The 11,124-nt window shown below is 41.0% G+C and overlaps 1 protein-coding gene across 1 annotated transcript in view; it reads left to right on the top strand.

Annotated features, from left to right (window-relative positions):
• Positions 1-5,918: 5,918 nt before the first annotated feature.
• ccnyl1 (cyclin Y-like 1) overlaps positions 5,919-11,124 on the top strand; it is a 38,196-nt gene continuing 32,990 nt past the window's right edge. The window contains exon 1 of the mRNA XM_080412480.1: positions 5,919-7,090. Within this exon, the coding sequence (XP_080268606.1) occupies positions 6,931-7,090 (160 nt within the window). The 5' untranslated portion in view covers positions 5,919-6,930. The remainder of the gene's footprint in view (positions 7,091-11,124) is intronic.

Here is an 11,124-nt window from a genome sequence, read left to right as displayed (position 1 = left end):
ATCTGAATGGTATGGACCTTTTATCAAGTTACATTACGACAGTATGTATGTGATCTGCATGTCCATTGTTGCTACTAATTCATCAAGAGATGCATGGTTTTAAAAAACCCACAACGCTGTGGGGGCGGGGGGCGGGGCTCTTTGTGTTTTGTTTCTGAAAACTGACATGGTGTTTCATTTTGGATTTTTGGTTTCTTTTGATGTTATGGACTCTCTACAGCATGGGTAGATCTTATGTATTTCTGTTAATTTTGATATGTATATTGTTATTATAGTCTACACAGTAATATGGAACCAGTTTTGCATATCTGTATCATATACATCAGTGTATAATATAGGATATTGTACAAGCGTATTTGTTTAAATCTACCAGGCCTAACACAATTGTGGCAGCTATATAAGACAAGGGTCTTCGTTCCAAAGTTATGTTTCGGGGATGTCATGCTATCAGTGGATTGTAGTCTTGGGTGAGAGAGTGTTTTTTTTTTTAGGGGGGAGAAACGTTGGTTGAAAATTATGGTAATCCAGAAGATATGTCGGTTCAAATGAGTGGCCCTGGTTTCACTGAGTTACAGTAGATAAAATGGCTGTTCTTTTTTTAATTTACATATTGACAATGTGTCAATGAGCACGCCACATACACTCGTGCACACAAATTGGACTTTTTTTAGGGGGTAAAATGACAACTCCATTTACTGCAGTAACCAGTCCAGTCCGGTGCAGATATTTCTGACTCCAAGAAGGGCAAAGAATATGAATTGTATTTTTTATGTTATTAATTGTTGTTGTGGTCAGATCATCAGCACATATTAGCTCTGTTTGTTATTTTTCTACATGACTGAAATGTTGATAATGTACAGTAGTCATCCATTAAGATTTGTAATATAGGCGGGGTTTAAAAGTTTGGCCTAGAGACTAGGGGATTTAAAAAAAGACTACAGAAATCATGTATTGAGAAGAACATCTCTTCTCATATTCAGCCTGGACACATGATCATGAACCATTCGCTGTACTGTATAGTTTACTCACTCTCAAGTATCTTACTTACTCCGGCTCACACCTTTTCATGTAGATGTGTTGTCATTTGTACAGCTCAAGCATAAAGCCCTTATTTTTTACTTCCCCTTGCGGCGGTGTTGCTCCCAAAGCGTCACATCACTAATCATGGTACCTTTTCAGGGCACCATAGGCACTGGAAAACAAAATCTGTTTGTGAGAGCATTCTTCTGGAAACATTTTCCATTTTCCCCCAACAAATCTGAGCAGAGCTGGTCCATGATTGGCCCCATCTGTGACCTCTCTCTTTGCTGTAGCTCCAGGACTTGGTCACATATCGTTGCCATCCGGGATCTTTTGGCCTATTTCCCAACGTTGCATTGCAACTTCTAAGGTATTGACATGTTCCTACGGATGTCTGTAGCAGAAAATGGGGTGGTAAAATGATATTCCACTGTGAAACAGTTCTTTGACAGTGTGGGCAGAATTTCATTAACGCCTTAAGCGCGTTCCCTGACAGCACAGCGGAGGGTGAGGGCACAGATGGCATCATGACCTTAAAATGAATGTGTTGGATGGGATTTTTGATCATGTGAAGATGATTTAACCGCTTAACCACTTAAACCCCAGCATCTGTATTGTGGGGAAGGCTTTCGCTGAAAATAGCCGATCGACAAGCTCTCAACGACGCTTTGTGAGCTTGTCAGGTCGGCTATTTTCAGCTCTTCCCACAATAACAGAAAACTGAAAAGACAGCCCTGAGGGACTCCGGGTTTAAGTGGTAAAGCCCTGTACTTCGTCGTATGGCAAATAGCGAAAATAGTCGATCTACAAGCTCACAACAATAAATATAAATATGTATATTTAAATAATTTGAAAATAAATGCCAATTTTCCCGAAATAGGGACGCCAAGATAAATGTGGTTAATTTTGGAGCTGAACTGTCATTTGAACCGTTTGTAACTGACAGCTAGTTCGCTGGTGCTGACAAACAAAAAAAAGACTATAGTTAATAGGCTGCTCATGTTTACTAGGTATATTGAGCTCAATGACGTGGTGTGAATGCAACGTTTGTTTTCCTTTTTACAGACCGTGTTTTGATTTCTGTGCCAGAAGATGTACATAATATAACCCAGGCTTCAGTTTGTGCATGATGATTCTACATGCGTCTTATGTATATGTAAAATTTCTACAACTATACCAATAATCATTTTTCTAACTTTTGTGTGATCGGTTTATACAGTATTGCCATTTTTACAAGTTGTCAACTTTAGATGCCATTTATTGTATAGGACATAATAGAGACGAGGTCATGGTGTTTTGCTATGAACCTAACGGTGTATTATTGTATACTGTTTGAGCAACATTACCTTATCAAACTATACCAGCCTCTTGTATAGACTATTGAAGTGCTCTGTAACTCTTACATTGCATCAGCCTTTTGTAAACACTTAATACTGTATGCTACAATAAATTGTTCTTAAAGGTTTTTTTTCCGTCATCATTTCATGGACTAGACCAGTGGTTCCTAAAATGGGGGTCCCCAAATTATTTTGGGGGGTCCCCAGATGATTAGCTTAATGTGCAACATTTTCTCACTCAACAGTTAACAAACCAATGTACAGTGTAAGTGCAGGGTATCTGCACATTTCTAAAGATACAATTTAATGACTTTCAAGACCTTTTAATACCAAATTGTCAAATATTACGTAAGAGGCAAACATTGTGAAAATAGCTGATCTACAAGCTCACAACGCCTTGCAGTTATACACCTACCAGTATCTCCTTAATAGGAAACGCTTATTAAGAACCCAAAGCAAAAGACACAATATAAAAGGACATTTGAATACAGTAAAAACTAAATATGTAAAAACAACCAGAAAGATATGAGTACATTTAAGTTCCGAAGAATAATTGAAAAGATCACAATGAAAGGCGTCGGTAATCAGTTTTTTTTTGTTGTTGCTGTGATTTAAAAGAACTAAGAGTTGCAGCAGACCTGCAGTTTTCTTTGTCATTTGTTCCAGATATACCGTATGTGCTGCATAAAAACAGAACACTGCTTCTCCATGTTTAATTTGGATTCTAGGGACAGAAAGCAGACCTTGCCCATATGACCTGAGAGGTCTGGATGGTTCATGAATCATGATATTGCACAAGATCAGACATTATATTTTGGCCCTAAACCATTCAATGCTTTACAAACCAACAGTATAGTATTTTGAAATTGATTCTTTGACATACGGGCCACTTTCTTGGTATTAGTATTAGGACTCGGGCATCAGCATTCTGAGACTATGGGCCCCTGGGCATGTGCTCGTAAAGGTCCCCCCCCACACACACACACTGACTGGTACACTGATTTACAGCCAACAGCACACCAACTACCTTTACCTGTACAGACACAGCACGTGTGTAGATCAGTTATTTTTGACAAGTCGTGCCACAGTTATGAGTTATGACTTAGTATAAATCAGGCTTACTAAACACTAACCACTCACTCAAATGCTATCATGATGGCTTGTTTCTTGTGACATCTTCAAAGTGAACGGTAAGGCTATTCCTTCTAGTGTTAGGACTTTTGGGGCTCTGTTATTTACATGAATGACTAAGCGCTTTGACAAGAAATGTTAATTTAATAACCGCCACAATTCACCCAAAGGCTTTGTCTTAGGGGCCCCCTGAGCTTATGGGCCCTTGGCCCAGGGGTCATCAATATGTCCGTACATGGACAAATGCGTCCGTGGCAAAGACTTGGTCTTGTCCCTGGCAATGTTTTGATTTGATTTGATTTAAACACCATTATAATGTTCTTGTTTTGATCATAAGACCCAATTACTGAATGTCAGTCTCCAGGTTTTCTTCAGAATGTGTATGACACTGATTTACTATGACACTATCTATGTATGGCACATTAGGAGTCCACTAGTACTAGTGGTTCTCAAATGTTTTATTTGCAAGGACCCCCTTAGCTCTGAGAGTGTACAAATGGAACACGGTCCATTTGGTTTAATTTGTACACTCAGAGTTACAGACCTGTTATGGTCATTCAGGGATATCCCTTCATGTGTTTCTGGTAATATTATTGTCCACTCATTTTGTATGTCCGTGGCAAAAATGTATTTTTTTGACAAAAATGTCCACCACAAGCCAGCATGGCGATGACCCCTGCCTTGGCCCGTTCGGTAATCCACACCCCTGATTGGCACCCTTGTGAAATTTGTAATCCATTTTCAATCCAAAAGATAATAACACTATAATCCCTCTATTAAATGTGTTCTTTGTCTGGGGGGCCCTGTCAAAACATTTTGTAACCAAGCCAGCAACTGGTTGAGTGGTTTTTGCAGTCCCAGAAGAGCTGGCTTGGGCTCCACTCATTAATCACTTGTCTCCTCCTAGCCCACCAGACTTGCTGAGGAAGCTACTGAACCTGTGACAGCTGTGTTGACAGTGGCACTGCGAATCAATTGGGTTGATTACCAGCTGATCTTTTGCACCAGAAGCACATCCATCCAATGCCAGGAGCACAAGCCTATTTTCTGCTGATTTTCCATGAATTCACTGAAATTGTAAGCACCTTGGATTTGTATTGCGTCTTTGTTTAAGTTTGTTGGGATGATAGTGGAGTAAAAAGTACAACATTTGTCTCTGAGATATAGTGGAGTATTGAAAATTGGAAATACTGAAGAAAGTACAGTACTTGAGTAAATGTACTGAGTTACTTTACACCACTGGAAAATAGTAGCATTTCAACTACTTCCATTGGTTTAAATGGCTTGCGACAGACAGCCAATTCAGCCAATGGCCGGCTGATGAATATCTTTGTTTAAGTAGGCGGGTCCCGCCGGCAGTGTTCGTAAAGCCGAGCCCCCGTCCTCATATTTTTTGTGCCGATCTACAAGCTCACAACCCGTCGCGTACGCTACCCCTTGTGAGCTTAGATATCGGCTATTTTCGTTGCGCGACACCGGCGTGCAGCCAAGTATAAACCAAACCCGATAGCGTCTAAAAAATCTCTCGCGTTGTCAGAGACCCGAGTCCGCGCGAGACCTCTATGGTGTCTGGGAAGCCAACCCGTGTTGCCATGTCTGCTATTATAAGCGACTTTGGGTTTGTTTTTCTGTAATGGCTTGTAAATATTGGTAGTTGCGCGGGTTGCGTTTGTTTTGGGATTGTTTTTAAAGTGTAGTTGCTTATTTGGGCTTGTTTCAAAAGTGTAGTTGCTTATTTGGACTTGTTTTAAAGTGTAGTTGCTTATTTGGGCTTGTTTCAAAAGTGTAGTTGCTTATTTGGGCTTGCTTACACATTTTTTGATTATTATTTAAAGCAGTGGTTCTCAAATATATTCATGTCGTGGACCCCCAAACTTTGGGGCCCAAATTAAAATTAATTAATTTAAATTAATATGTATTTGTCCCCTAACCCCCATCTGAAATTGTTTTGTGCCAGGGAGTCCTGTACCAGATTTGTGTTGTATGTTTCAACAATCTTCCAAAAATATTCCACATTTTATTTCAAGATTTTTTTGAAAATAGCAGATCTACAAGCTCACAACGCGTCGCATCGCGAGCTTGTAGGTCGCCTAAGGTCGGCTGTTTTCAATGTATACAGAATAGACCAATTTGTTTACCAACATTGAGACTGGATGCACAGGTGATTGTTTCATGCAATCAATTCTCAACCTGTTGTTTCGCGGTGCGCCCCCTCTTGTGTGTTGGATAGTGAGGCGCGTCCTAGTGAGACCTGATAGAATGGGTTTAATTTGCAACCAGTATGACGCTTAATTGCAACCAGTGTGACGTCGTCTGTTAAGGGGTTTAGGTTTAAAGTGCTCATAGTGTGGCCTAAGTTGCTTGTTTTCCTAGAACAGGTCGCTTGTTTCTCTCCCAAAACCTGGCAACCCTGAAGCCAACAGATGGTGAAGGAGGGAACAGCCCCGATTTTTCCAACCCGACGGGCAACGCACGGGATCCGGGTTAAACTGCCCCCGACGAGCACGGTACCAACCACCAACATGAACGCACAAGAAGCCCAACTAGACTTTTAACCCGGGCGTTCCTATTTAAATTTAACAGATTTTCCCCCCTAATTTTTCTTTATCAAACGGTTGCTTATTTTATCCGCTAAAGAAGAAGGAGGCGAGCGGGGCTGCGTTTTGGGTTTCGATGGAGGCCGAAGGAGAAGCCTCGGGCTAGAGTTGGCGACGCGTCGGCGTCTTCTTGGGGCGAGTATTAGCGGCCAAGAAAGGCGTCCGGTTGGCAGTCAAAAAAATACTGTACATACCTGAGACACACAACATGTGTTATACAACACATAAGAACCTCCTAGGTTACCAGCAGTAATACACATTCGTGCGTAAGAAGAAGTATAAAACAACATAAAGCGGTGCTAAAAAAAAAAGAAAGAAGCGAGCTCGGTAGTGAAGGAATGAATGAACAAACAAACAAACAAACAAGACACACAGACACACCGTGGGGACTGTTGGATAAATAATGCCCTTTGAAGAAGCTGCTGCCCAGTATCTCTAAAGTGTGTTTTTTTGACCGTCGACATTAAGGCTTGTCCTTACAAGTAATTAATCTTCAAGGACAAGTCCATTATATTAACGCCTTAATACCAAAACATTGATTTCCCTCTCCCGACACCGGCAAGACTGTGACTGCCAAGGCCGGCCTGTTGGCTCCTCCTGACGGGGAGAAAGGAAGCAACCGTCGGCCCACAGACACACAGATGGACAGGAATGCGGTTCCTCCCCGGTGCTGCTGGGCGGCGGAGAAGAAGCTGCAGAACTAGAAGAAGCCGGCAAAGATAACGGCGTGTGTTCCTTTTGAAGTCGTCCATAACTATTTGCACTAATAATTAATACCCCCCCCCCCCCCACACACCCGCCCCCCTTTATAATAGCACCAGTGGTTGTTTTAGAATACTCTAACAATGGGGAACACGGTGACGTGCTGCGTCTCTCCGGAGGGGAGTCCCAAGCCGTCCAGGCAGCCGCCGGAGCGGCTCCAGGAGTACCAGGTCAGCACCGACGTGAGCGACGACAACACCGGGCCCTACCTGCAGCACATCAGCGACAGAGAGTTCCCCGATGGTAAGCCAGCCAGAGCAGGGGGTAGCCAACACTGGGCACAGGGGAGGGTGATCACACTGGCACAGGGGAGGGTGATCACACTGGCACACACTGGCATGTGTGAGAGAGAGGGTATTTTAAATATTGTAAAAAAAAAAAAGTGAAGTCAGTTAAATGAAGTCCCCTCACATCTATATATTAATGGTATCCTGCACATAATTCTACATTCATTCAAACGAGTCTAATGATCATACATCCTGTTATGAAGAAAATATTTCTAAAGAAGACAAATAAATAGGTTATGTATAGCCTATGGACAATCTTGATGTGGTTTCATAATTAAACTTAAAGGAGGAGTTCACCCAAAAAATTACTTATTTTCTATCAATTGCACACCCTATGAAGCCTTGAATCCATGGATTCTTTTTTGTTTTTGTCGCATTCCTAGCTAATAATTTGATTCCCGTCTCCTACCGGCTAATGTATCCGGTAGGAGACACAAAGTAGATTATTTGTGTCTCCTACCGGAAATGCACACGGTCATCAAATTATTGTCTTAGGAATGCCACAAAAACAAAAATAAATCCATGAAATCAAGGCTTCATGGGGTGTGTAATTGATAGAAAATAAGTACTTTTTTGGGTGAACTCCTCCTTTAATATTGATATGGCACACTCACTGACCCAATAAAATAAACATGGCACTCCATGTCAAAAAGGTTGCTGACCCCTGAGCCAGACATACCTCCCTGAGCACTTGTTACTTACACCAAAACCAGTTATTAGTGTGGTGGGTGGGTTTTACTGCAGTGATTGTCAACCTTTTTTAATTTAAAAAGCCTCCCCAGTTTGATAGGCAATTTGATACAAACTACACTTGCTGTGCATTCCATGCCTATAATGTGTTATAAACATACTTATAATGCATTGCAATCTGCTTTAGCCTTGGATCAACACTATCATAGATGTATTTTATCCTGTCTTGACTTTTGCTTTCGCATCATAGATACGAAAGCAAAAGTCGGACTCAGATTTATAAGTATAAGCAAGGATTTATTGTGTTATGATCATTGTTATAAAGTATTATGCAGATTTATGCGTGCTTATATCTAACGTGTTATAAGCAGATTATAATGCTTTATATCTATGCTTAGCTTATAATAGACATGGGATGCATAGAAAGTGTTAGCCAAACTTTTTATCTCTTGGATCTATTCTACACTGTAAAACCCTCAGTGTTGGTGTAACTCTGAGAGTGAACAAATGGGGGTCTATAGACTCTATGTACCCTCTTGTACACTCGGAATCATTGGTTCTCAAAGTGGGGTCTGGGGACCCCCAGGGGTCCTTGAGGGAGTTCCAGGGGGTCCCCAGCTAAATTGATAGATTAGGCACCAAATGGACCCTTATGGGTCTGTAACTCTGAGAGTGTACAAATGGAACCAAATGGACCCTAACGGGTCCATTTGGTTCCATTTGTACACTCTCAGAGTTAAATTGACATAGATTTTACAATAGAAATTGCGGTCCAAGTGATAGAAATGACATTAAATGGGGGTCTGCAGCCTAATGCATGTCAAACTGGGGGTCCTTGAAATTAAGATGGTTGAGAATCACTGCTAGAGCCGTAAAAAATCTTCCCTTATGGGGGTCCCTGGCATATCTTTTGAAATGGGGGTCCGTGGGCTAATAAGTGTCAATTTGGGGGTCCTTGACATGAAAAAGTTTGAGAACCACTGCTCTGAATTACAGACCTGCAAGGGTCCAAATTGGGCCCCTGGGGTCCTCGGACCCAACATTGAGAAGCAGCAGGTCACTGAACGTTTGTCCGCTTTTGAAGACACCTGGAAGGGTCTGGACTCTTCTCTACAGCACTCCTCAATTTAGTGTTGTGCCCAAATGGATGGGAATTCTGTGACCTCAGAGGTCTGCTGTGAAGATGCTTAGCTGATGAACTTGAAGTCTTATCAACATCAAGCTCTACACACAGTCAAATCATCAGTGTTAATTTAACTCTGACCGTGGTTCCATTTGTAAACTGTCAGAGTTAAATTCCATTTGTCCACTTAAATGAATGATTTTATGGTGAGATGCAGGTTGAAAAGCCACTGGTTTTTGTTTTACGAACTGACTAGTGTGATTCGTTCTAGGCCACACCTGCCCCCCAACTAATATCAGTTAATTATATATCTGGTTGGGTGCCGCAATGTTATCGTTCCTCCACATGAAGGCCGAATCAAGTAGCCTCGTCTCGCCAGTCGCTACGAGACAGAATAAAACATGGACCTACCAGTACACTCACATTTATAGTTATTTTTTATTTTACAGATGAGTTGATGTGTCTTGCATCACATCACAGGTTTTGTGGGTAGGCCACTCTGTCTTGACTGAGGGGAATACTTTTGGGGAGCACATTTTACAGCAGCACAGGCTATGTCGATATCCGCTCTAGTTTCCGCCGCCTGGTGACGCAAGGTTATGTATATCCGCTTTAGACAGGATCAGAAATCTCCAAAACCAGTTGATCCCAGTCTAGTAAGGCATTAAGACATTGACCCCCTGGAGTCGGTCACAGATTCTGGCGAAACAACCGTGTCAGATAATGTAATGTTTTTTCACATACAGAGATTCATGGACATGTGATCCGGATCCTCTGGGGTGCTTTCAGAGCAGCAGGGTTTGATGAGGACAGTCATAAACAGCTCTTTACTTCTGTTGACCTGGGCCATCCCTTGTAAACAAATCTCTCTCTCACACACACACACACACACACACACACACACACACACACACACACACACACACACAGAGTCAGTCTTCTGTTGGTTACATACAACAACTCGGTGCCGCGCTATGAGTTTGTAGATCTGCTATTTTTGAAGAATCTGTTAGGATTTTGAAAACATTTTTAAGAATCGCCTCAGGTCTTAAAGGGTTAAATGTTAGTTTTATGGTATGTCATTTCATTCTGACCTTTTCACTCGATTGTTCTTTATTGTTACATCTTGTGCACGGGTACATAAGAGTAAAACATAGTTCTAACAATGGCAGGTAATAATAATAAGTTATAATAACAATGTCAATCTAATGTACCCTAATCACACAATTTAACAATTTAGAAGTGGATGCAACCGAGATGGAGAAGGGGAATTATTTTTGTTTGCCCTGTTGAAAGATGCAGCATAATTTCCATATCTAGATATAGAATATTTTATAATTTTCATGATCATATTTGAGGCTTTGTTTATGTCCCATCTCTGAGGTGACCTTGGATGAAAGACACTTGTCTTTTTGCTTTGCATCCTTGTGTTTGTGTGAAGTGAAGTTGAGGATGTGATAAGTGGTGCAACAGTTAATCGAACTAATTGATTAATCAATTAAAATAATAGGGGTGGGCTGTCAATTAAGTTTATATGGTTTAAATGATTAAAACAAAAATGATCCCAATTGTTTTCTTTTTTCAAAAAACGTTGATTCGTTGATGTATATTATAAGACACGCTTCAATTCAGCTGCTCCTTCTAGCCAGTGATATAATATAGACGGGCCTTAATTAATACAATAATTGCTAAGAAAGTAATCAGTAGTTGCAGCCATATTCACCTACCGGTACTAATCTAGTCAAAAGCCTGTTTATTTATTTCAGTGGCTGAACAAGAACCAGCCCAAACTTGGATATTCATGTCCACCTCTTAAATTCCACGGACAGCATTTCTGTGATTTACATTTTATTTTATTTGGACAGAAAAAGATTTGTCTCCCTAGCTTCGTTTTCAAATAAACAAATTGTGAATGTGAAGTAAAGATAAGATAACTCTTCATTGACCCTTGAGGCGTGGCAACGTTTCTGGCCAGGATATGATATAGATAGGCCTAATGTTTCAATAGATGGGGTGTGCTCTCCAGCAGCGCCAGGATATCATATTCTCTAGTCTAATGTATGGAATATTGATCCATTTGGGCCATAAATATTCTGATGCCACATTTAAAGGGGTTGTAAGTGATATGTGTTTTTTTAATTTCTTATTTGTATTTTAAGTTAAAGCTCTGTATTCCG

The sequence above is a fragment of the Gymnoscopelus braueri genome, assembly GCF_963280865.1.
Source record: "Gymnoscopelus braueri genome assembly, chromosome: 18".
Classification (NCBI taxonomy): domain Eukaryota; kingdom Metazoa; phylum Chordata; class Actinopteri; order Myctophiformes; family Myctophidae; genus Gymnoscopelus; species Gymnoscopelus braueri.
The sequence above is the reverse complement of the archived record's forward strand: the minus strand, read 5'-3'. Positions and strand labels throughout refer to the sequence as shown.